This window comes from Lampetra fluviatilis, chromosome 72, assembly GCF_964198595.1.
Source record: "Lampetra fluviatilis chromosome 72, kcLamFluv1.1, whole genome shotgun sequence".
NCBI lineage: Eukaryota > Metazoa > Chordata > Hyperoartia > Petromyzontiformes > Petromyzontidae > Lampetra > Lampetra fluviatilis.
In genome coordinates, this window is record NC_136346.1 from 4,152,576 (window position 1) to 4,178,794 (window position 26,219).

General features: G+C 49.4%; 2 protein-coding genes across 2 annotated transcripts; one reads left to right on the forward strand and one right to left on the reverse strand.

The window, feature by feature from the left end:
• Positions 1–3,924: 3,924 nt before the first annotated feature.
• On the reverse strand, positions 3,925–12,547 carry LOC144953191 (zona pellucida sperm-binding protein 4-like). Its single transcript, XM_078883750.1, has 13 exons — positions 12,499–12,547; positions 12,024–12,097; positions 11,083–11,172; positions 10,135–10,256; positions 8,299–8,413; positions 7,617–7,751; positions 7,245–7,423; positions 6,940–7,037; positions 6,435–6,562; positions 5,334–5,523; positions 4,709–4,844; positions 4,470–4,563; positions 3,925–4,181 (listed from the first exon to the last, which is right to left on the reverse strand). Exons 1-13 carry the CDS (start codon positions 12,534–12,536, stop codon positions 3,925–3,927), a joined length of 1,656 nt encoding a protein of 551 aa, XP_078739876.1. The 5' UTR covers positions 12,537–12,547.
• Positions 12,548–12,897: 350 nt separating this feature from the next.
• Positions 12,898–18,993, forward strand: LOC144953070 (zona pellucida sperm-binding protein 3-like). The gene is made up of 10 exons (XM_078883588.1): positions 12,898–12,952; positions 13,438–13,649; positions 14,076–14,192; positions 14,758–14,857; positions 15,756–15,933; positions 16,320–16,455; positions 16,553–16,647; positions 17,391–17,485; positions 17,882–18,010; positions 18,863–18,993. The coding sequence occupies exons 1-10, from the start codon at positions 12,898–12,900 to the stop codon at positions 18,991–18,993; spliced, it is 1,248 nt and encodes a 415-aa protein (XP_078739714.1).
• The last annotated feature ends 7,226 nt before the right edge of the window (positions 18,994–26,219 follow it).

Consider the following 26,219-nt stretch of genomic DNA (forward strand, 5'->3'; position numbering starts at 1 on the left):
TCTTGATGCAAGCTGCTCTGCAGTTTACTCAGCCCGTGCTGCCAAACTGCCTTCAACGTTTGGTTGCTGTTGAGAGCCGCAGCTGCTCCGTTTGTTTTGCACGCCACAATGCTGCCACACTTTTTTGCTTGGGAGGTTGTTTTTCTTGGCATTTTTTCTCGTAAACAAAATAGCCACCAAGTCTTTAGCGCCAACACTAAGCAACCGGTTTGCATTGCTCGAGGCAACCACGCATGTGCAGATGCGCGTTGTGGCTTAGTTATCATTAAGATCAGCGTACATTGTAGGTTGATTTACCAAGTTTATATTGGACCAAGGATACAAACAAATAGCGAGTGTTCATTCGGGGGCTTAGTTTGTTGGCTTTGTGTACCTTGTTGAAATGTAAACCCAATAGTTTGTTTAAAGCGTTAAGGCAGACAAAATGACGTTCATAGGTAAAGGAGTGCGTATATGGGTGCCATAGACATTAATATTACAAATGTTATCAGTTCAGGACAAAGTAATTTTATAGGAGGATATTTCAGGCTATAGGTCAAGTTGTTAAGTGGTTCGTGTATTTTCTAATTTTAACAAGTATGACTTAGAAGGAACAATCAAATCACCCCGATAAAATAGAGTGCCGTTTCACGTGTCATCATGTCAGTTATTATGCAGGATTGAGTAATTCCAGGAGAAATGGTCTTTACAGGTTGCCCGTCCTACAGTGCGAGGGAGTTCAGGAGAAACGCTATTCAGACTCTTAGGTTTTTTCGTTAAAGTCACTTAGGTAAAAATTAATAATAAAAATAATACAAATAATAATAGAAATAAAATAATAAATCACGACGTTTCGGAGGCAACACAAGTCTCCGTCATCAGGTAGGACCATCACAGCTAAATTTACTGTATCAAGTGAGGCAAAATTCCAAGAGACAAGCTCTTAAATACAAGTTAAGGGGGAGGGGGAAGGGCTTATTTGAATGTGGTAGCCAATGAATGGAACGTGTTGGGGGGGGGGTGGGCGGGGCTAAAAGAGAACAATAGGTGCACTTGGGGTTGTAACCGGTGTTGGCTGATAATCCAAATACAAACAAGTGTAGGGGTTATTACGGGGAGAAAAGGCGGACGGGAAACACAAGGGTGTCTGCACCCACACACACGGGTGTCTACACCCACGACCGCATCCGTTAACCACTGGGGGGCCATGGGGGTTCTGTGAGCCCCCATAACCCCGCCCCTCCGAGGGGATCCCTATAAAAGGCGGGGAGCCAGAGAGCTCGTGGCCAGTTTTAGAAGAAGCTTACCAGTGAAGTCTGAAGACCGGCAGAATAGGCCCTGGGACTCCCCTGTCTCGCTGCCCTTGTCAGGGCCGAGCTGGGTAAGCCAGCGGCGCGGCCCAAAAGCTTCCGGACCTCTGCTCTTGTAAGGGCAAGGCCGGCTTAGCTGGGTGCCGGGATCCGTGCGTACCAGGGCCGGATCAGACAGCCTCCCGTAGCACTATTAGAGGAGGACTGGGAACAGGACAGGGGAATTAGTGCTAGGGGTGGTTTTCCATCTAGAACGGGTGAAGGGGCCATTACCCCTTCAACTATTGTATCTGTCCTTGAGTTAATAAAAGAGTGTGCCTCCACTCCGTCGTCAGTCTCCCTGGAACTCACTACACAAGTAAACCCGTAAAAACAAAGTTTTTCACTTCAAATCCTTTATATGCGTGGCATTGGGGCGGCTAGAGTCCTCTCGTCCTCTGGCTTGAGATGGCTGCCACCTATGGGTCAGATGATTGTCTGGCAGCATTAAACAATTGGTAATTAAATATTTAAGTTTTTTTCCCTAAACAGTGTAAAATTTTGGAAACATTTTTTTCACGAAAATGCATTGTCACGCACAACGAGGATGTGTGCAAAATGTCATCTCGATTGGATCACGGGAAGTGGGTTAAAAAACGACCGAAAGATTTGCATGGTCCTAAGCAAGCAAGCGAACTTAATATAAAGGATTTAACAAGTATAACCCGTAAAAACAAAGTTTTTCACTATAAATCCTTTATATGCGGGGCGGCTAGTCCTCTCGTCCTCTGGCTTGAGATGGCTGCCACCTATGGGTCAGATGATTGCATGGCAGCATTAAGCAATTGGTAATTAAATATAATATTTTTGTCCTATGAAGTGTAAAATTTTGGGAAAAAAATTTCACGAACATTAATTGTCACGCACAACGAGTTTGTGTGGAAAATGTCAGCTCGATTGGATCACGGGAAGTGGGTTAAAAAACGACCGAAATATTTGCACGGTCCTAAGCAAGCAAGTGAACTTAATATAAAGGATTTAATAAGCAGTACTGTTAAACGCTGGGGATGTCAACACTCGGTAAAGTAGAATAGTACCTGTCAAATAAAATGGTCCAAATATGTGTAGTTAATTTTTTTACATGGTTAATAACATCTTTCCAATGATTGCTCAGTTTGTACCCATCATCACGGTTGAAGTTGTCTGTTTGTATATCTGGATGGCTTCGTGTACAAACCTTTGATGATAGCCAGAATGTTTGCAGAGTACCTTGGTCTCGGAAAAGACAATATCATGAGCCCACAGCGTTGTAGCAATGAACGGCGGAAGACTCAATTTTGCCGTGTTTCATATCTGACTTGTGCTCGCGGAGACATGACGTTTAGTTTCACCAATGTAACAATCACCACAGCTGCAACTCAGTTTATAGACTCCAGGGTATTGCAAGTCAGGAATGACATATTTTATAGATGGGATTAGATCACGGATTTTATGTACTGTATCAGACTTGGATATTAGGTTTGTTTAGAATTTTGGAGATCTTTTTGGTCACGCCTGCCATCTACAGCAACGTGAAAGTTTTGATCGGATTTTCAAGTGGTTGTTTGGATGGTGGGAGAAACAGCTTGGCGGATATTGCGGTCAGTGTATCCATTCATCTTGAGGGTCCGATGTACTTGTTTTAAGTCACTGGCCAGGGGGTGTTGGTCAGAAATGCCATGAGCTCTGTGGTATAGTTTTGACGAGAGAACTCTTGAGCCGGGTGGTGGTGGGAATCAGGTTAAGTAAGAATGTGTGGGTGGCTTTCCTTCAAATCTAGAACACTGTTCAAGTTTACTTTTCCGGTAGAAGGGAGGCCCATGTTCAGGGAGGGAGTCAATGATTTCCAGCCCATGTGTGATGCAAACGGTCTTCCCAACAGCCGGATTTTCCAGGCAGATGTTTAAACACAGGTCCCAGAGTTCATGCAGGTTGGAGACAGGAAATTCCTGGCTATCAGCATGTGGTGGCCATGCCCAAGCAGTTATCCATTTAGGAACAGAGTTGAGGCAGAGTGTCTCCAGTAATCACCCAAATGTAGCTAGAGATGGACGCGTCGTCACTGCATCAGAACCCAGGGGTCTGAAGCACCAAGCCACTCGTGCACAAGGCCACAAAAAATGTCTAGTCAAGCCACAACAGCGTTGTGGTTCCTTTCCAGGGGAAAGAGCACTTTGACAAAGTGGACAGATGCTTTGTAATGTCACAACCAAACCTTTACTTTAAGCAAGTTAACCTTCAGTATTCCGTTTCTCCCCCTGTGCCCCACATTCTTGATGTACCTTTGAAAGTTTGCTATTGTGTGATGGGAAATGTTCCTGGTACATGTACACCGTTTGCTTGTTTTAGGGAAAAAAGCTTAAATAAAATCTGGATTCAGATTCTTTAAGCATGGCAAGGTGCTATTGTTTGAAGAAGCCAATGGCCTAAACCTTGATACAAATTACTGCTATCGAGTGACTTGCCTTGGGGAAGAAACGTGAACAAATGCAGCACTAATACTGCCTACATATTGCACACACCTCGTCAAAGGTCAGGACAGCAGTAGCAAATTTAAGAATTTTATTTTTGTCAATGGTCAGCAAGACATGCAAGTTCCAGCAATCACAAGTAGTCATCAATAGCTACTTCCGTCGAGCGCCACAGCCCGGCTCCTGCGCCTTCTGACGGCAATGGCAGCAGACAGGAGCGCAATTACGGCTGTGGCAATGACGAGGAGAATGGACAGGGTCCCAGCCGAGGCCCACGACGAAGAGGGAGCCTCCAGCAACAGAGCCGCGTCGTTAACAGGTGCTTCTTCAAAGAGCACGGGGCCCTGCAGCGACACCACGTGCTTTCCTACCACGCTGGAAGCGTCAGAGATGGTGTTGCGCTCTGGAACAACAGAAATCGGTTGATGACTACTGGTCCATACGAAAGGACATTATATGCTGCAGGTCAAGTTCCCTAGAAAATCGAACGAGTAGGTAATTTTGGCATGTCACAGTTTGTTAAAAACCAGTCTGCAAAGTCACAGCAAATGTGCTCTAAATAGAAATTATAACATAGCAACATGACCACCAACATTAAAACCCCGTTGTCATCTGGACAAATCGTTACTCTGCGAGGCTGTTCTGGGTATACAAGTGCGAGATATTCAATAGAAGGCGCGGTGGTGCTCACGGTAGCGCCTGGTCTGTCCACACTGCCGATTGCACTCGGTGAGGAAGTTGGGGCTGGAGCTGTCGCACACCACGATAGAGCAGTGCAAGTAAACCTGTGGCAGACAGAATGCATCGCTCCGGTAAGTAAAGTTTCCCGATGTTTTTAGGTAGTACTTTTGCTCTCCCCAGTTGTACACCGTAAACATCATCCCTCCATGGTGACCTGGTTTTTAATGGCGGAAAAAAGCGGGCACTCACGAGGTCACGGGTGGTGCTGCGGTCAGAGTTCATGAAGGCGAAGGCCTGGAGTGCCAGACGCTTGTAGTGAGAAGGCAGTGGCAGGTCAGCGACACCAGGGAAGGACACACTGCAACAAGGAGACTGCACGGGGCAGCTGCACAGGTAAAAGTGCCGTTAACCTTCAATTCAAAGCAAGTGTCAGGTATCGGATTGAATGCACGCATCTTTATTGCAATATGCATGCAAGGATGAAGGCCAACTTTAGTCAAGACATGTTCACGACCAGCAAGGCAAGCCCAATTGCCAATATGCAGTGCATCTGTGCAATGCAACCATCACTGAATATAGTCGGCCTTGTCCAAACCACCAGCTCTGGGAGGCAGAGGGTGGCTGTGTTAACATCCAGAACAACCCAAGGAGCGTTGTGGCCATTGATATTTTGGATGGCACTGCAATCTTGCTTAAGCGACGCCAGTGCTCAGTCACTATTACATGAACTGTTGTCATTGAAAGGCGACGTAATTAGCACAACTGTTTACGTGGGGAAAAAAAAGACAACCAATGCCTCGAACCAGGTTGCCTCTGCAGGCCCTGCTGTGGCCGTGAGAGGGTTTAAAGAGCACTACCCCCCGCCCAGCCTCACCCATCCACCACAAGCTTCCACTGCGTGGGGTCGGTGGCATCTGCCGTGGGCGTGGCCCAGCAGTCCTTCAGGAAGAGCACCAGTGTGGGGTCAGAGCGGTGCAGCAGTGACGCCTGCACGTAGAGCGGCGTTCCCAGCAGCGTTACCAGCGGGTACTGCCAGGGCTGGTACGGCGTGGTGTAGGAGTTGTCTGGCAGCGTGCAGACATGGTTCACAAGGCATGTGGATTAGTGGTGTAAGGGTCCTGTTTAGAGCACATTGGACAAGGCACCACAAAGTCTCTAAAACGTGCGCATTACTTTTGAATAGAACTAGGGCCATTATCGCAACTTTTTTGTATTTTTCATAAATGAAGTCACCCTCACCTCTGCATGGTTGTCTACATACTGTATACAACGGCATCGCTAAATGTCTGTAGATGCTGCAACGGGCACGGTATCACACCGAGGGGTAGGAATCAGGTGCTAACAGTTGGCCAAACTCTAGTCAATTGATAACGAATGAAGCTATTGACCACCATTCGTTCAAGCAAAGGTGACCTGACAAGAGGCTAAGAAAGCCAGTCAAATTTGCCTTTAAACAATGCCCTCAAGGAGACCGTTTTGGTTGATGGGTTGTGCAAAAAGATTCATTTGGTAGAGCCATGGGAATTAAGGGCATTGTCATCCCTTTCAATGTCGGCCCCACACTACCATGGTTTCAGCTGGTCGTTGCTAGATTCAAAACCACAGCAGAAGTTAGCATTTTAAGTTACACGTGCTACCATGGAGAATGTGCAAGTCGTTTTAGTTCATTAATGGATAATTATCAATCTGTTGGCAGGTTCACAATACTGGCAGCACAGCCTAGCGCAACGTTCGTTTGCAGTTCAAGTCCAGCAGCTGTGCCGATTAATGCATTCAAAAATCGCATGCAGTGGAAATTAAACCAGGGTTGAGCTACTAGCTGAGCAATGGCTAAAAAAAGCACGACTTTCAGCTGGCTTCGAGTCAGAGCTAATACAGACCCAAGTTTTCCCTGGGTAGAGCGACATCACAACCCGTGTTCAAGGTGACATTTGTCCACTCAGGTGCAAAGGGTGTCGGAGAGAGGAGTACTCACCAGTGAAGACCTGGAGCAGCAGGGAGAGGGGCCCAGTGGCCGTGGCTGGAGGTGGCGGTGGAAGAGTGCTCACCTGCACTCCAAGCTGCAGGTCTCCACTTCCAAGGAAGCGGCATTGAAGAACCATCCTGGTAAACAGACACCACCAGCCAAAGGCATGCACAACGTCCCTCACGGCAGCAAGAGATTGCAGGAGCGACACAGCGGACCGATAGGGTGTTTTGCAGACGTACCAGTGTAGGGACCACCTTGGTTAATACCGTGTTTACATTAGCCACAAGCTATATTCCTACTACTTCAAGATGTTAAAGATCCTGTGACGAGGAAAAGGCGCCCTTGTGCGTTGAATGTCCCAATTTAATGAATAAATGGTTGAATAAGGAAGCAGATTGGTCACGGTTCTGCAAATATTTATGGTCGCAGGGACAGTGGACATTTATGGGGGTGGGTCTCCTCTGCAAGACTTATGCTTGACCCTCATGAGCACAGCACTTGCAGTGCTTACTTGTATGTGGACGACTTGGTGATGGCGACGCTTCCATCAATGCAGAGCTCCCGCTCGGAGACCAACATCAACTCGTACACGAGCTCCTGCCCACTCCACTGGATCCCCCCAAATTCTGCTTTGGCACTCGATTCATTTGACACTCAATCATAAAATGACCCTGTTCTTTATCAACTCGTGCATGATTGTGCTCTGCACATCAATGAGTTGTGCATCAGGAAGGGTCCCGATGCAGCAGTTCAACAAGGCCAAACAACAACCATCAGGATGTGGGCAGGGCAAAGCAGAGTCCAGGAGCCCAGTACCTGCACAGTGGCACCACACGCTGCCATGGGTACGTCAAAGACTGCAAGGTCTGCAGACACCAGCACGGGGCTGCACTGCGCACCGCCACCGCCAGTCAGGTGCACAGTGCTCAGGTCCAGCGGTGGAGACGTTAGGTTCCGAGACACGGGCACCACAAAGCGCCCATCTGTGGTGCACACTGGGTGGAGAATGGCGGGGAGGGTAATGGAGAGTTCGCGGAATCGCGAAAGATGCCCCATGTAGCCCGTGGTGATGGAACAAGTTCAGGGAACCAGCACAGCAGGATGCTACCGTGCCAACAAAGAACCTCAAAGCAAGAGCCTAGTTTAGGTAGTGAATTATGGAACCTCTGTTTTGAGTCAGCTACGTACCAGCTTCACTGTAGAAGCAGCGGCGTAGAGTGGGGTCGTAGCAGCAGCCACTCTGTGCACAGACGTCCGCGCTCGGGACACTCTGCACAGAGTTGCATGGGAAGTTCCTGCTCTGACCAGAGCACGTGGCGATCTCTAACAGCAGCAGGAGCACAACAGGTCATCGTACAAAACCCCACACGTACTTAAAATAAAACGGCATCGTTTGAGCCACGTGTCAAGTAAGTGAATGAGTGTTACTTGGCACATGACCAAATCACCCGAGCAATGCACGCAATCTCAGAAGCAGAGCAGGGTTGAGTTTACAGCAAAAATGGGCAAACACGTTGCTCACTGGCTGTAAAAGGCTCTGACAGTGCAGCACAATTTGTTGCATTGAAGGTTAGTGCCACCGAACCGCGGCCAACAAGGAGCAGCGCGGTGAAGCATGGTCAAATGAACCCTCACGACCCAGGGCATCACCAACCAGCAGTGCATTAGGAAAACGCGTTTATATGGTGCAACTATTGCAATCAGCCATTGGGGGGGAAAGTGCATCGGAAAAGGATTCAAGCTGCAAGTTTGTCCAGTAAATGCCAAGGGCATGAAAAGCAGTTAAGCCAGCAGACCTATTCTATAGCACCAAGTCACAGGTAGTGCAGTCTGTGGGTCCGATTAGCAGAGTCAAATCAATGGTACTCACCTCCAGCCCTCGCTGATCTTAGGTTCTCAGGGCAGTCGATGGTGAAAGCCCAGAAGAGCCCATTGAGCCCCTGCCGCATCTCCTGCAGCTCCACCTGGATCTTCCTCCTGCCGTCCTGGTGAAATAAGCAGACCTCAAAATCGGACTCGGGGCCAGTGCTCCAGGAAGGCTTACACAAATCAGCAAATTTCGTGCATTCGACATTGTTGGGCGAGGCCAGGCTAATGACAAGTAAAGCTGTCAAATGGGAAACCCGCCACCACCTATCACCCAAATTAAGGCAGGTAGACCGCACGTGGGGGTTGCATTCCTGGGTCCAAAGTCACTTTCCCAGGTAAACCCCTGTCATTGTTCAAACGGATGCTGCGCTGCTCCGTGTGTAATACAGTTTCCATATTGACCTTGCCACAAAACCTCCATTATGCTTCCCACAAACACATAGCACTCACAAATTACCACCCTTCACAAAACTTTTATGTCTTGTGCAAACAACCTCAAGTAGTGCATATATTTCTGGCACAAAGCTCGTATGTTGGTTAGGTCTGCCACTTACATTTTGCCGTTGTAGCTCATACATGTCCAAGTCCTGTGTGCAATATTTTGTGACATCTACGTTGGTTTCTTAGAGGTCAGCTTGGATAGTGACCTTCTGTAGCAAGTGCCGTTTATTCTATACCAAGCATCAAACTGCTCCGATTCCCTTCTTTGCATTGAATAGTATTGTGAAAGCTGCATCCATTGGCAGGCGTGAAATACACAAACTGAAAGCTTGTTTTGCCGTGTAAGTTTGGTGATGTAAGAGTTAACCGTTCACACATTACCTTTAAGGTGGCCACTTTGGTGAAATGGACGTCTAGATGGCAAATCCTTTACCGTTAAGTACCGCAAGAGAACAATTATGCTGGAGATAAGACTGACGAGACAGACTAAAGACGAGAAAGCAATGCAATGAGGCAAGGCCATGGGCAATAAAGGATACTTAGGATTGGTTTAAAGAGTAATGTAGCAACATGGCATACTACAATGAACAAGAGCACAAATGGCAAGTGCAAACCAAGGTAAACTGATAAAAAAATTAACCCGTAAAAACAAAGTTTTTCACTCTAAATCCTTTACATGCGTGGCGGCTAGAGTCCTCTCGTCCTCTGGCTTGAGATGGCTGCCACCTATGGGTCAGATGAGTGTGCCAGAATTAAGAAATTGATAATTAAATATTCAAAAATTGTATCTTAAAGTATACAATTTTGGAAAAAAATTCAAGAAAATTAATTGTCACGCACAACGAGTCTGTGTGCAAAAATGTCAGCTTGATTGGATCACGGGAGGTGGGTTAAAAAACGACCGAAAGATTTGCACGGTCGTAAGCAAGGAAGCGAACTTAATAAAGGATTTAAAAAGACAAGGATGGCAAGATCTTGATAACAAGACATATTGAATGAGCATTGCATCGATTGTACAGGGATACCGATCAAGAGAAAGAGCTGCTGTATAAAACTAGAAACATAATCGCTACCACCTAGGCATGATCGAAATAACCATATCTTGTAGGCATACATAGAAAGGGCAATGAAACTCATCTGAAAACAAATTTCAGAGTGGACGCCATGAAAAAAAAAAAATCAATCTTTGAAATTGCTATAAAAATCAAATGCACGAGCTAAACAAATGCGGAGGGGAAAATACCAGTAGACAAAATCCAATTTCATTATGGCCAGACATCGGTGGCATGTGATAGCAGACCGGTTATGGATTGCGAACATCAATTTTGCTACTACCACAGCAGTCCTAGCGGGTACTTAGCATCGACGCAAGTCACAACGGTCTCCTCGTGTTCACCTCCACGCGCACGTGGCAGGCATCACCAGCAGCGTTGAAGTGGAGCGCAGCACCGTCCCTCGCGATGGAGAAGCCGCAGTCCCCCTGCACAGACTCCACATCCACGGCCTCATTCTGCACCGCTGGAGACATCAAGAACAAAGTTAGAAAAACTTGCATCTGGATGGATTGCGCACCACAAGTTCATGTGGGCAGCGTCACTGCAAGCGAGAGAAACAACAAAGTATGGCGTTAGTGTGAACGCGAATAGGAAATCTCCACAGAACCAGGAACGTCTCTAGGACACAGGATCCTCAATGCACTGTTGGAATTACGGCACTCCCAAACCTGCACAACGACCTCGTCTAATAGTTGCTAGTAAATAAGGCAGCGTGTCGGATTTAGCGACAAGATCTCCCAAGTCGTCAACGGAGGACTCGTGGGAAATGCAGACAATGCGAGGAGAGAATCCATGTCTGACAGGAGTCACCAGGTTCAGTTTACAACGGAAGTCACGACCTTGCATGAAATGTTCCAATGAAAGGGAGAGCGCCCATTGGGCAGGCAAGCAAGAGGTGGTATCGATTAATAAGGGATTCACCCGTCTAGTAAACAATTATCCTATGGAAGAATAACATTTGATTCTCGTCGTCGTCCGATGTATTAGACTAGTTGAAATGAACCATGATGCAAACACATTATTACGCTTTGAATTCCAGATTCTTAAAATTTCCATCGTTCATGCGAATTACATTTCACAACACGAACCAAAAATAGACACCGAATATGAGAAATTGCGAGGTCAAAGCGAATCGAAAACGAAGCAGTTGTGACCAAACAATTGACCAGAGAATCTCAGCCCCGTATCAATTTGATTGTATCCTTGGAGTGGCTTCATATATTCAATCATACAATGGATCAAGATGTCAATTATGTCATCATGATTTAATTGAAAGCTCGTCGACTCACTCCGTACAAAGACACGGTAGTCACTGTGAGAGGAGCTGCTCCATCCCACAGAAAAACCCAGGGTAGAGGAGATGCATTGCTTCAGCAGACCTGGGGGAGGCAGTTCAGAAGTTGAAACGTCAACATCAACTACACCTTACGGAGCAATTAAAAAACAGCCCGCGACGGTTGGTGGGTGGGCGCAGTCCCTTTACTTTACTGTGCACACAAGTCTGTAAGGTGTTGCTTTGTTTTTATTTGGCGCAAAGTCAAAAGGCACGTGCACGACTAGACAGTATGAACCTCACACCAGGGATCGTCAGCCTGCAGCTTCGAAGCCGTTGGTTGAAACATTATATTTTGGTTGTAGACCCCTGCATTATACTCTTGAAATTGTAGTAGAAAGTTGCCAAGGTAGAGCCTGATATGCAAATTATCAACGCGAGTGCACAGTTCCTTGTTACTATAATGGAAAGGAACAAGGTCATGATGATTTTGCACGCGAGTGTTACGTATAGTCCTGCGCAGTCAAATGTTGTACAATTCACCATTTTAAGTAAAGTTGCAAGGGCCGTGCCATCAGTCACCAGCCATATTTTTCGAAAGCGTTATTATCGTAAAAAGGAACGTGCAAGGGAGAGTTAATGTCCCCAAACGCCCCCTTTTCCATGCGCTGGAGGATTATTAATTACCTACATGACGGCCTATGCCCAACCGCAGCCATCACGTCGCGTCACGTAACCACTCCGGCGGCAGGCGCACAACAAATTCACCCCCCCCCTCCACCTCGTCCAGGCAGCGCTCTTGTTGGCATCTCGTGTCGCCGGTAACGCTTTTCCAGTTCACCGAGAGACGCCGCCATTATAGTCTTGTGCATGGCGGTGTCCAGACACACGATAGCGGTAGTGAGAGAATGCGCGATGTGGTTTGCATGTGGCGACAGCAGCAGCAGCGCCCCCTACCTCTCGGCTCCCCCAGCGTCCGCGGTCCCAGCGACTGTCGAAGCCTCGCGTGGACGGAGCCCAGGCAGAGGAAGCTGCGGGAAGTACGAGACACGTGACCGCCAAGACGAGAGAACGCAGGGGGATGAGAGAGAGGCAAACACCGCACCCCCCCCCGCCCCCCCCTACAAAAAAATAATTTGCCCTGTAGCGATTTTAGGAAGGGCCTATTCAAGGCCAGCACGGTGCACGAAGGAATTGGTGTAAACAGCGCCACGCCAAGCCACCTTTGGAACCCCACCACCCACAATGGGGCGAGCGAGACATTTCAGGACCGCATTTCCACATTTTTATCTCAATGCATTTCTCCATGCAGGTCAGTCACCCAAAGCGATATGGAAACGCCCTCTCTTACAAACGTACACAAGACTTCATTATCCAGAGCTGTTGAGGAACATCCCTGAACACCACTCAGCACGCCCCTCCGCCTCCTCACCTGGTCAGGAGCAGCAGAAGAACTCGCAGAGCCGCCATCGTAACACAAATCATCGGCTGCATCGCTTCCCTTAGGCCATGGACCCCTTTTATATGGAGAGCCCTCAGCGATCCCGATCCAGATTGGATCAGATCCACCCACGCATTGTCTAATCAGCGAGATTTTATCAGAGCAGATCCACTCACTCATTGTCTCATCAGTAGAGGTTTGCTCGATCTCGGCGCACGTGCATGGATAGGAGCTGCACCGCAAATCACGCGGCACGTACGTAGGAGGAGTTAATTGGTTAATTACTGAAACTGAATGAGGCCGCGCGCAGATAAAAGCCCCGAGTCGGGACAGTAGCTGCGTTTGCTCTGCTGGTGCCGTGCTAAGTCTCGGTTTTTTGTTGTCCTTGCGATGGAGATCACGAGGGCTTTGTTTTCGGTCTTGGGGTTGTTATGTCTTGCCTCTGGTGAGTGGAGTTTGGTCGAAAGATGCTTTTACAAACCTGTTTATTTGTCGGTCAATGCAACTGCCGTGTTTACTAATGTGAGCATCATAATATACCCGTACTAACGATGGGTTTGGTAGTGTGGCGTGGTGGTTAATTCACTGTTCTATATACCTGAACACGAATTTGCGTCCTGGTAATGTTAACATTGGCGACAAGTGTCTAGACCTGGGGCATTGCCATAATTCAGCCCGTACTGATCTGTATGGTCAAACTGACGACCGCAATGTGCGAGACTTGATCCAGTAGTGGATTACCAAAACGTATTCTTAACCTGTCGTAACGCGTGTAATACATTTATTGAGGTGCTACTGGGTAATTCGAACTCTTGCATTAGCAGCTCCGTGTGGATGATTGACTCGAGGCTCTGACACTTTCTACTGCTTCACTGACCACCTGTGTCACTTTGGGCAACTCTCGCGTCTCGTCCCGTGCGGCACCGCCAGCTGCAGTGGCCACCTCCGCCACGGTGAGTGTGGTGTGTGACGAGGCGACGCTCACGCTGACCGTGAGCAGGGACCTGTTCGGCACGGGTCACCTGGCCCAGGCGAGTGACCTGTCCCTGGGAGTGCCAGCCTGCCCCGTCACTGGGAGCGACGCCCTTGCTGGGACGGTGACCTTCCTCTACGCACTGGAAAGCTGTGGCAGCAGCCTCCAGGTAACTGGCTGCTAATGCTGCTGTAACATAATCTGCGCAATCCAACTGCTTTATGTTTTTGCCGAGTATAGATGCAGAAGAATTACAATTCCGCATTCGAGTCAAGCCAGACTTCTTCAATAACAGCGGGGTTTATCGCTTTGAAGTCCCCTTAGTATTTGTAGATCGGTCATTGCATTATTATGTTAAGGTCTGTTCTGGTTGACCAGTCGTACATTATAGCGTTTTTAATCTTCCAAAATACATTTGGAATCTGCATCTGCCATGGTTGGTGTGGGTGTGTTTTTTATGGTGGACATGAACAAGGTGAATTATATAAACCAAGGAACTGCTGCATTGGGTCTTTCACCAAGGTGTTTGAGCTTTTTTTTTTATTCCGCTAGTATTGCAATAAGTAATAAACCCCACGTCTTCCTCCCTTCTTAGATGAGTGCAGAGCTGCTGTCTTACGAGAACTACCTCTACTACCGCCCCACGTCCAACACGGGCATTATCCGCACAAACTACGTCGCCGTGCCGGTCGTTTGCCGCTATCCCAGGCGAGTTCACCAGCAGTCTCTGGTTGACATTTGCTTAATTTAGAAGTCCAGCTAAACTGTTTACAATTCTACCACTGTCTTTAAAAATTACGTGCCGTTTCGTGTGCTTTAGCTTTGCGAGGCCTGAATTGCAATAAAGCCAATGTCAGCGAGTTAATCCACCGATGGAAAGTCTCCCTGTGCTGTCTGTCGTGGGGGTTTTTAGTGTCAACTTTACTGATGGGTTCACATCAAACGCCTGTCGTGGCCTGTCTCGAACATCCAGCCTTGCAAGTGTCTGAAGTAGTGCATGCATTGCATACTGTGTGAACCACGGTCCCCTTAATTATACTCCATTCCCCCAATTCTTCTACTTTCTCTTATTTGGCCCTCGTCGGATAAAAGTCTTGCAAGTTGCGATGTTAAATATACTCTGAAAATATGATTCTGTATCTCTTCGCTTGTCTATTCGTTGTAAGATGTTAACGACATTGCAATAATAATCTGGGCACTAATTGGTGCAGTTGAGCATCACCCACCTCTGCTCTTTGTAGAGACTGTGTGCCTGATCTCTTCCTGACTGCAGGAAGGGGAACGTGTCCAGCGATGCCATCAAACCCACATGGATCCCCTTCAGCAGCGCCAAGGTTATGCAGCAGCAGCTGAGCTTCACGCTGAGGCTCATGACCGGTCAGTGGTGATGTGAGGACGTTGATTGCCTATTATGCACATGGCTACTACCAGGATGGCAATTTAGACTATAAACCCTTCAATATGTGTGCTTGGTATTGAATAATAGGCCAGATATATGCCTGAGGTCCCTAAACTTTATCTGAGGTTAAAAATAGGTTTACCCCTTTTTTTCTGGCACAAACTGTGCTGTTTGGATGTTAAAACACCAAACAGACCTTTTTTTTACAAGGAATCGTGTCTACATTAACCACTAATTGTGGTCAGAATGCAAACAAAACAACTGATAATATATGCATTGTCTTTGAAACCGATTGGTCCACACCAGACGGCTTTCTGTCGAGACAAAAGACTGTGTCTGGTTTCCACCAAATGCGTTTCAAAGATATATTATCAGTTTTACTGGTAGGAACGAAGTGAACCAGCCTCCAATAGATTAGTCCGTCCGTCCGTCCGATGTCCGATTAGGTGTAGCAACATCGCCCCCTACTGCAAACACTTGCCAGGACCCCACAAAAACCTTTAGACTCGGTGGGGCTTTCCTGGCTAAACAAGTGTAATAATACATTATGTTTATATTCTTTGGTTATTCGTTCCTACCAGCCCACCCAGCAGGGTCCTGTTTTATTTGCAGTCTGACCACAAATGTTGTGGTTAATGCAGATATGATTGATTTGTAAAACGTTTCAGTTTGCTGTTTTAACATCTTAACACCTGTTGCCAGAAAAAAGGGAAACCTATTCTCATTTTGGTACTGGCAAAGGAGGTCCCATGATTTATCTGGTTTTCTTCCACAAGCAGTGGCGTGAGCAAGCACTTTCCTGGCTGCGCTTTTAGTCTGCACTCGGTCTTGGCAATTGTGTTTTGAAGATGTCTAATTGTGTTTTCTTTTATGAAGACGACTGGAGTGTGGCGCGACCTTCCACCGTATACCAGCTGGGCCAGACTCTGCATATCGAGGCGAGCGTGCAGACACTGAACCACGTTCCACTCCGGGTCTTCGTGGTCAGCTGCTTTGCAACACCGGTTCCGGACAGGAACTCTCCCCTCAGCTACCAGATAATTTCTAACGCTGGGTGAGATTTCTCTCTTAATCCCACCTAATGCATGTTTATGCTCCTTGTCTTAAAGGTGACATTCCACTGCTTGAGTATATAACAGAGCCTGACCTTGGAATGCCGCTGAATCTTGCTCTGATGGTTAAGCCTGACCAGGTGTATGGTTAATGATTTTTATCATGTGGTGTGTGTCGGTACATTACTGATGAGAGATGTGGTCAATGTGCGTCATTGGTGACTGATTTGGTTTGCGAGTTGGAGGGGAGCCCCTTGAGAGGTGGGCTTGGCGCACCCTCTGTGCCGTATTATACAGTGGAAGAGGAGTACTACATCCCCTAGCGCTGGCTTTCTGCTGGCCTGCCCTATGTAAAGCCACGTGTCGTACATCTACGGTGCCTGTGCAGGTGTCTGGTGGATGGCAAAGTCTCGTATGATGCTCACCTCACTTCTGGCTTCCTGCTCCGGCAAAGTGACAACGTCCTTCGCTTCTTCATAGATTCCTTCCGCTTCCTTGCGACGTTGACCAACAGTGGCGATCAGGTGATCTACTGTCATGCAGGCTTCTACAGAAACCACCTTTTAGCCACGTGGTAGGCAGTGTGGTTGAGTAATAACCATCTTCCTCTTCTCGGTCCAGGTTTTCGTCTTCTGCCAGCTGAAGGTTGCAGATGTTGCTACATCTCCAACGGCTGTCAATAAAGCTTGCACCTACAGCCCCTCGGCTGCATACAGGTTGGTCTGCTTCCTTGTATTGCTCAGCAATTTGTTTTTCAGTGTCTTCCATCCAATAGCTCAATCCATGCCTTGCATGTTGGCTACATTATTGCATGCCTGTGTGCTTAACTAATATCCCTGAGACCTGACTTTGGTTTCTAGCTGCAACTGGTATTACAACATTTCCTGTGCAGTCTCACGGGTCTTTTCTTGTTTAGATGTATTCAGGTGATTATTGGTCATAGCCTGCACTTGTCTTGCGTTTAGCAACAAGTGTAGCGGCCTGCAAACGACGTCTGTCATTCGTTTGAGCTCCTTTTGAAAAATCTCAGCCTCGTAGCCAGAGTTCAAATCTCACTCGTGGCTAATGTCGGCGCATCAACCGAGCCTCGCCTTCGTAGATTTTTTTTTTTTTTTTCCTCAAGCTGATCACCAGGGCTGGTGTGTAACAACCTTGGAAGAGGTCCTGGTCACAGACTTTCCCTTCATGCTACAAGTACTTTCCTATAATGCTCTGACTCTACAGGTCGGGTGCCGTCATACAGTTAAACACAACTACGCCCAGAATTGTATTCCTGGCCACTGCTCCCATCGAGTGGTATTGTCGCCATCGCTGTGGTCGACCGTGGTGCTGGCCAAATGGTACATCGCTGTACGTTGCTTTCCCTGAACGGGTGCTCAATCGGCACTTTGCTCAAATGTGAACGGATACGAGTAAGCATTGCCTGTGTAACTACAGACGGCGTTTGTGTGCAATGCAGGTGGGTCTCTGCTGATGGCTCTGACTCGGTGTGCAGCTGCTGCGAGTCCACGTGCCCCAGTGGAAGAAGGCGCAGGGATGTGGCAGCAGTGACTGGTGAGTACAACCGTCGTATTCAGCCATTTAGTCTTGTACAGAAAACCCTTGAATATCAAGGCAGTTACGTTCTTGGAAAGTGTCAGAAAAGCCAAACTGCGACATTCACTATGGTAAGCCTTGCCTAAATAATGGTGTTAGGTATGTGGCACTCAGGAATGGAGGCATCGCGATTGAAATAAGTAATGTGCCAAGTAAACTAAATAGAAATAATTTCGATTTAAAGCTTTTGTGACTGCAGGGATTCATATTCTTGGTTTTTTCGGTAAAGTCACGTAGAAGGAAAATACAAAAATTATCATGACGTTTGGATTTCAACACAAGCAATCATCATCAGGTGTGTGTGGGCTTAAGCCTGGGCATTCGCTGCATTACAAATGTGGTCCTCTCACTCAGGACCGTCGTATGCGGTGGAAGATGTGATGCTGGGCCCCATCGTGATTGCCAAGCCCTTCTCAGATGGTGCTGAGCCAAGCAGCCCTGCAAAACAGCAGCAGCCACGGGTTTCTACATCTGCATCCAAAGGTAAAGCTACCAGATTCTTTCATGGCACATTTTTTCCAGTCTCGGTTAAAAGCTATTTCTCATACTTTGATACTGGCAAAAAGGTCCCATGATGTATCTGCTCGCCCAGGGATATAAATGCTCTGATGCATGGATTGTCGTTGTACTGTTTGCCTTTTCGCGTTTTCTGGTTTGATTCGGACTAGCCCATAAAGAAGGTTGTCTGATGTAGACCAATCCGTTTCAAAAATGATACCTATATAAAAGAAGCATGTTCACCAAAAGTACGTGCGGTTAATGCAGACCTAATTTAAAACCAGGACATCCATGAGGCAATGACGCTTTAAGGTTGACCTCTCATGAATTGGCAGTCTGTAATACTTAATCTCTATACGGAACTTTTTGCAGTTTGGGGAGGAAGCAATTTGTTTATGGAAGTCTGGTTTCTTACTCCTTTGAAAGGGCCTATGACATCCAACTACAACCCCCTTCCCCAATAACAAGTTGAAAAGGTACAAAACACGGATATTACAGCAGTGCCCTAAAAGGTATGACCAACAAATATTGCCATGATCCTTCTTAAATGTGCTTTGGTCGTCAGATGTAAATATGTTTAAAATCTCAATTTGTTTAACATACCTAATGATATTTGTGATTATTTTTTAATAACATGTGTGACGTGCTGCACTAAAGCCATCCACCAGTGTTAAATGGCAAACCTTGGTGAGTGACAAATTTGAACAGTACGTCTTTCACACCTTGACCAAATACTTGGATAGGTCAAATGCCCCCACAACTTCCAGCATGTGGAAACCCTAGCTTTATGGCTCCGCAGTTACTCACCAGCCCTTTCTCTCAATTGTTGTTTTACAGGTGCTGCTCCCGTCCTTGGTCTGGCAGTGGCTGCGCTGGTGATGGCTGTCGCAGCAAGCGCCACGGTGGCTTTGTTTGTTTCGAAGAGGCGTCACACGACTCCTTCAAAGGGATTGGAAACGAGCTTCTGATCTTACGTTGCTTTGCCTAAGTTGTGATAAATAAAACTCTGGTGCATTACTACTTGTCTTGTGGAGTCGTTGCTTGGCGTTTCGAGCACTTTGTGTAACTACACCATAGCCCACTTCATGAGGGTGAGCATGAAACAATTGTGGTCTCCAATTCATGCGTGCCAGGACTAGTAGGATGTACCTAATAATGGCAAATGGGTTTTTTAAACCTTCCCAATTGTCCAAGCTGGCAGTCGTTGTTGTCCATGTACAATGGAGCAGTTGAACAATTTCAAGTAAGAAATCTATTCCTATGTCACTTTAATCTTCCATAAAAATGGCCCCAGAAGTTTTTAACCGTGGCAGGAATTGGGCATTGTTGGTACATTACAATGACGGATAATGTGCAACAACCGTGCAAAAAAAATAGGCGCATTTAATACTGTACTTAAGCTGGTTGGAGTTTTACATGTGGAAATTTATTTCCAGAGTGCCCACAGCCTTAAATCAAAATATTACCGGTAGGAACAACAGTTCCACACTTCCCACCAGGGATTGGTGATCTGTCTTGCATAGCCACGCCCTCGATTTGTATTTCATAGAGTGCTTCGGGCGGGCTCGGCACCGCGTGACGCGCCGCCCAACGCCGCTTGCGCCGCGTGACACGGATCGCACGAATGCTCTGTCCAACCAAACTCCTACCTGCACACTCGGAAGGAACGTGTTTAGTCATCCTCGGGATGTGAGCTCAGAATCTGTCCATTGGATGCATGTCAAAGTTACAACAACCAACAATACAAGCTATGGGAGTGCATAGTATCTTGAAGGTACATAAATTACACTATACAAAGTATATAGTTCAAATCGCATGAATACACCAAATCCCATGCTTGTGCAAATTGGCCCCAGACGTTCTTGCCACAGCCGCCACAGAGGAAAAACGGGCCTGGATTCAATTCAAAGAAGCCAGCTCCAGTATGCTGGGAGGCCTGGGCTTGGCTGGTGAAAAAACAGGAAAGTGCGAGTGGTGATGTTGCCATTTCCAAGTGCTTTCATAGTACTTGGTCTCTCCACTTTGAACAAGCGGTAACACTGGAGAGACTGCATGTGCAAGGAGTTATTTTCATAAGTGGGGCGTGTGATTCTTCCAGTTGACAAATGTAGTCTTTCGTGCTATGATGTGAAAGTCTGGAGCAGGTAATGTTGAGGTCTCGTTACCGTGCCACGTTTATACCCCCAAAGAGTCTCCTACGGACGAGGAGATGTTTGCCACATAGATCATTAACAAAAAGCTTGTCATCTCATGGAGTTTTGCAAAATCTAGGCAGAGCCAGAAGGCCTGGGGATATGTTTGTACCGTGACCAGGGCACCTTGGGCAGCCTGGTGAGACCTCCATGAATAAATTTTTCCTCATTCGTCAGGTATGCTGGTGTGTGAATTTAAACTTAGAGAGTCTTAAGTGAGAGCTCTTGGAGCAACTCTTGGGGCTCGCCAGATCTGTCCATATCTCTGCGGTATAATCTCATGGGGCACAAACATGTCAATTTAACCCTTTGGTGCTTAAAATCGGTCAATGATTGGATAAACTAAAGCCCCAAGCTTCTTAACGAGGGATGTATTTATGGCATGTCTAATCTGAAAGTCTCTGAAATTGAGAGTGGGGATATTATATCATCCGCAAGCTTTTGAAAGACATCACCCTCCCGTTTGCATGTGTAGTGACATAAGAAGGGAGGGGCTGCTGGGGGCTCTGGGACCCTGGGCGGGCTAGGCGCTTAAGCCTCTTGGCGCCAGGCGTTGGGTTCCCAGGCGCTTAAGCATCTTGGCGCCGCCAACGGGGGGGGGGGGGGGGGCCTGTGTGTGCTCTGTGGGATGTCTGGTGGCGCACACGGCCCCACCCCTCGTTGGACTAGGCATAAAAGGGGAGCTCCCTGGACAATCAGGGCCAGTCGTAGCTCAAGACCCAAGACACAAGACAGACCAGCCATCTGAGGACCCTGGGATGTTGTGAGAGCCAGTGGTGGGACTCTGGAACTCCCGACTCTACGACCTTGTGAGGGCGAGTTCCAGAGCGTAGCCAGAGTAGAGTATCTAGGCTGTGTACCTAGGCTGTGTACCTAGGCTGTAACAGAGTATCAGGAGTGTCAGGACTGTTGGAGAGTTGGAGTGTTGGATTGTAATAAAGAAGTTACCTCTACAAGTGTCTCCGGAATCCGTTACATTTGGCGTCAGAAGTGGCAATGGAGACAAGAAGTAAGCCACGTACCTTCAGTCCTGACGGCGATGTCGAGGAGCAAGCAGCGACGGGGCAGCCAACTCGGGCTGAGCAGCCGTCCACCACACCTGCCGATCCTCCTCCAGCGTCGGGAGGAGCAATGGGGGAAACGTTGCTTCGCCTCACTGAGCTGCTCCACGCCACCGTCTCCATCCTGGACGACTTGCGTCGCTCACAGGCGGAGACAGGAGGGAGAGAGGTGGCGCAGCGGCCGCGCCATTCCGCCGGCTCCAACACAAGTATGGCAGCTGTTCCCGCCGCAAATACATCCGGGTGTGTCGTCACTTCTGCCGGGTGAGCAATGACCGCTGGGAGTGACGTGACTTCCGGGCCCAGCGTGGGCCAACCAAACGATGCCGCGTCATCAGCGCTGCATCCCTCACCGCCAGGTGACAGCTGTTTGCAACCAAACAACGCCGCGTCATCAGCGCTGCGTCCCTCACCGCCGGGTGACAGCTGTCTGCAACCTAGCAACGCCGCGTCATCAGCGCTGTGTCCCTCACCGCCGGGTGACAGCTGTCTGCAACCTAGCAACGCCGCGTCATCAGCGCTGTGTCCCTCACCGCCGAGTGACAGCGCTGCGAACGCGAAGCCAGCTTCAGCCGGGTTGCCAGGCAACGAGCGCGAGGCTCACATCCAGCAACGCCTGCCGGACCTCAAGGCATTTTCTTCAGAGGGAAGTGAGTGGGCAGCGTTCGAACGCCGGTTCGTCTCTCTTATAGAGACGTCCAGCTGGTCGGAGTATGAAGCGCTCCAGGGCCTCCCGGCCATGCTCGACGACGACTCCCTCGCAGCACTCCTTGCGGTGCCACGGGCGAAACGTGCCACGCTCACGGATGCCCTTCATCAGATGCGGATGATTTATGGACCCCCGTCCGAAGCACGTCACCGCTTCGATGCGAGGAGGAAGAAGGCCTCCGAGTCGGCGATGGGGTACCGCAGCGCGCTGCTGGCCATGGCGCGGGTTGCCTACCCTCGCATGGATGAAAACGCTGTGTAGTCACTCGTGCTGCAGAAGCTCATGAGCTTGGCCCGCCAGCTTCGAGTTGCCATGCAGACAGCCGACGACGACGACGACTTCACGTCGCTAAGTGCTGCCAGGTGCATCCAAGCACACCTACATTGCGATGAGGACACGACCATCGCCGCCTGCGCAGGCCCACCTGATGCACAAGCCTATGACGTGCATTCGGGGCCTCATCAGGCCTTCGCGGCAACAGAAAATCGCGGATCGTCCAACTGGCGATCCCAGCGAGATCACCACCAGCGGGACCGGCCAATCTCGCGCCAGGACAGGGCGTCCATCGTCTGCCACAACTGTGGCCTTCGGGGCCATGTGGCGTCCGGCTGCCGGGTCCCCCGACGCCGGACTTCAGGACCTCCGGCGCCTCGGCCACCACCGTATCCTCGGCATACCCAGGCGAGTCACGACACCTCGCACTCTCGGCCCCCACTTACAACAAGCATGCACCTGCACACCACACAGGGGGGTCATGCTTCGGAGGAGGGGGATTCGGGCCCATCATTGAGCAACCGGGCGCTCGGACCAGGTCAATGGTCCGAGTTGGCCCATAGGGTCGTTGCTGCGGCGGCAGGGTCCTCTGCCGTAGTGGGTTCCATCGAGGGCGTTGATGTTCGTATGTTGATCGATACGGGTGCGTCGGCGACCATCATTTCAGACATAATTTATAACATTCTGCCCGATACATGCCATCCCTTGCAGCCAGTTGATGCGCCATGCTATGCCGCAAATGGGGGTTCGTTGGGCATCACCGGACGGATCAATGCTCAGATCTGCATTGCTGACGTCCAATTAGTTGGGCCCATTTTGGTCTCATCAACCCTCGCCATTCCGTGCCTCCTCGGAACAGATTTCTTGGGAAAGATGGCCATTAAAATTCTCATTAACAAAGGGTGTATTGAGCTCCCCTCTGGCCGACGCATGGCCTTCCTGCCCACACCCACTCGGTTGCACTCCGCATCTACGACGGTGCAGGCGTTGGCGGCCTGCACAATTCACATTCCTCCCGGCTCTCAGATGTTAGTTCCCCTCCGGTTTCGTAAACCCCTTGACTACGACGCGTTCATGGGGGGTGCTGTGATCGGGCCTTCGCGTTCAGCTGAGCGGGTGTCGTACCTCGTGTGTGCACAAACGCTCGTGCGAAGCGACCACGACCCCTTTATCCAGGTCCTTAACGCGGGATTGGAAATGGCCGTTATCTGTCACGGAATGGTGCTTGCTCACGCGACGCCAACCCCTCCAGAAGATGTGATCGTGGGTCACGTAGGGGGCGAGTCCTCATCCGTTGCCAAGCCAGGTCCTGACACAGGATGGCTCGACGTGCTTTGCTCCACTTCTGCCGATTTGTCACCATTACAGCATGCTAAATTACGCACGCTGCTGAGCGATTTCGCCGACGTTTTCAGTCAAAGCAAATTCAACATTGGCTGCACTAAATTGCTAAGCCACCACATCGACACGGGTGATGCCGCTCCAATTCGTCAAAACCCATTCCGGTTGAGCCCGACCGAAAAGGAACATGTACGGGTGGCCGTCAACGATATGTTGGCGGCCGATGTCATTGCGCCATCAAATAGCCCATGGGAGGCGCCATTCGTTCTTGTTAAGAAGCACAACGGGAGCCTCCGCTTTTGTGTTGACTTCAGGAAACTTAATAAGATTTCTGTGGCCGACGCCTACCCACTTCCCAGGATGGACGAGTCGCTCGATGCCTTAGCAGGTGCGCACTACTTCTCCACCTTGGATCTCCCCTCGGGGTTTTGGCAGCTACCCCTTGATGATGCATCCAAACCAAAAACGGCCTTTCGCACGCCGCAGGGACTGTTCCAATTCAACAGACTTCCCATGGGTCTTCACTCGGCCCCGGCGACGTTCCAGCGCCTGATGGAGCTGGTCCTCGCTGGGCTCCAGTGGGATTCTTGCCTAATCTACCTCGACGATGTAATCGTGTTCAGCAAAACTTTTGATGAACACCTCACGCGATTGAAGGCAGTTTTCCTTAAAATGCAGGCGGCTAACCTCAAATTCAAACCGCAAAAGTGGGCAGGGGGGCCCCGTATTATATGTCATCCGGGAAGGCGTCCTCATGCATTGGGATGGGGGGTCCCAATCCCACACGTTGGTGGTGCCCACCTCCCTGCGGGGGCGACTTGTGTGGGAAATCCACAGTCGCCTCTTGCACTTGGGTGTTCAGAAAACACTAGCTAAAATCCAATTGGAATTTTTCTGGCCGGGCATGGCAAACGATGTGGCTGACCTTGTGCAAGGTTGCACAGAATGTGCACGGCGGAAACCACCTGCTAGGCCGTCCTGCCCGCCGCTCCAATCCATTAAGGTTTCCCGGGTCAATGAGATCGTCGCATTGGATATTTTGGGTCCATTTCCCGAAACTCCTCGGGGTAGTAAATACCTTTTGGTTGGGGTCGAATATTTTACCCAATGGGCCATGGCCTGGCCACTCCCCAACCAGTCTGCAGCAGCCATTACAGAGGCCTTTTTCCAAGGCTACGTCCTGGATAAGGGTGCTCCCGAACGCCTGCTGACCGACCAAGGGAAACATTTCTCTTCCACCCTGTTGCGGGATGTGTGCAACCTGCTAGGGACACACAAAATTCGCACCTCGCCATATCACCCCCAGACTGACGGTATGGTCGAGCGATTACATAGGACACTTACCTCCATGCTAAGCAACCAGGTGTCTGAGTCACAGACTGATTGGGATCTCCACATACCTGGTGTCTTGGCCGCCTATAGAATGGCGCCCCATGCTGCCACGGGGTACTCGAAGCTCTATCTTATGTATGGTAGGGAGGTTTGCCCCCCAATCGACGTACAATTGCGCATTAAACAGCCCGCACCTAAGGCTAAGATTGCCGACCACATCCGTGCTAATGTGCGTCGTCTCGTGGATGCCCGGGAGGCTGCTCAAAATAACTCAGAAGCCCGTCAGCTTGCCAACGAGCGGTTGCAGAATCTCCGCACGTCCCGCCACGTTTGGGTAGAAGGGGACTGCGCCGGGCTCCACTACCCGCAGGTACCATTGGCTACTTCCTCAAAACTGCTTAAGCCTTGGAGAGGCTCGGTTGTTATTATTCGCGTTCTCCGCCCGCAGTGTGTCAGGATCCAGCATGGCAAGCGACGTTGGTTCGTGCACCCGTCACGTCTAAAACCTTACATTCAACCCTACACACCTCCTTCACTTCTTCGGGGCCGAGAGCGCGACATGTCTGACGAGCCGCGCCGCGATGATGTTGCTTCTAACTCTCGGGCAGGTCCCGCTGTCCCGCCCTCAGGTGCCTTGGGAATGAAACCCGCTACGGCCGACCCAGCGGGAACAAGCTTGCCCGCGGGATCAGCGACCCAGGACACAAGCGCAACAGCGGGTCGTCGGTCCCCTCCCGCCTCCGTCGCGACCGATGGACCTGCCACTCGGACTCGCTCCAAACTCAAACGATTTTCATGACCCCCGCCCAGGAACTCTCGTCCCAACGCGATGCCACTCACCTTACCATCGTGTATAGTGGGCGATTGGGGCGTCCGTTCATCCTGCATATATGTGTTTATACAGTGTTGTTCTGCATCGGTGACCACAAGAGTGGGAGAGGCGCTTTCTTCTCATTTTTTTTTCTTGATTTGTCACACACTCATTCTGATGGTTAACAAATTATTTATTGTACAATTGTATTTTTTTTTTGACAGCCGGGTCGGCTGGAGGCTACGTAGAGGGGGGTAATGTAGTGACATAAGAAGGGAGGGGCTGCTGGGGGCTCTGGGACCCTGGGCGGGCCAGGCGCTTAAGCCTCTTTGCACCAGGCGCTGGGTTCCCAGGCGGGTCCAGACGCTTAAGCCTCTTGGCGCCAGGCGTTGGGTTCCCAGGCGCTTAAGCCTCTTGGCACCGCCAACGGGGTGGGGGGGGGCTATGTGTGCTCTGTGGGATGTCTGGTGGCGCA

Excerpts from the sequence above, each read along its gene's own strand:
- LOC144953070 (XM_078883588.1), top strand. The coding sequence starts at position 12,898 with ATGGAGATCACGAGGGCTTTGTTTTCGGTCTTGGGGTTGTTATGTCTT. Across the intron at positions 14,193-14,757 it reads TTTGCCGCTATCCCAGGCGA|GGGAACGTGTCCAGCGATGC; the intron begins GTTCACCAGCAG and ends GACTGCAGGAAG. Across the intron at positions 17,486-17,881 it reads GGATGTGGCAGCAGTGACTG|GACCGTCGTATGCGGTGGAA; the intron begins GTGAGTACAACC and ends CCTCTCACTCAG.
- LOC144953191 (XM_078883750.1), bottom strand. The coding sequence starts at position 12,536 with ATGGCGGCTCTGCGAGTTCTTCTGCTGCTCCTGACCAG. Across the intron at positions 8,414-10,134 it reads CCTGCCACGTGCGCGTGGAG|GACGGCAGGAGGAAGATCCA; the intron begins GTGAACACGAGG and ends TTATTTCACCAG. Across the intron at positions 7,038-7,244 it reads CGTGTGGTGCCACTGTGCAG|TGGAGTGGGCAGGAGCTCGT; the intron begins GTACTGGGCTCC and ends GGGGGGATCCAG.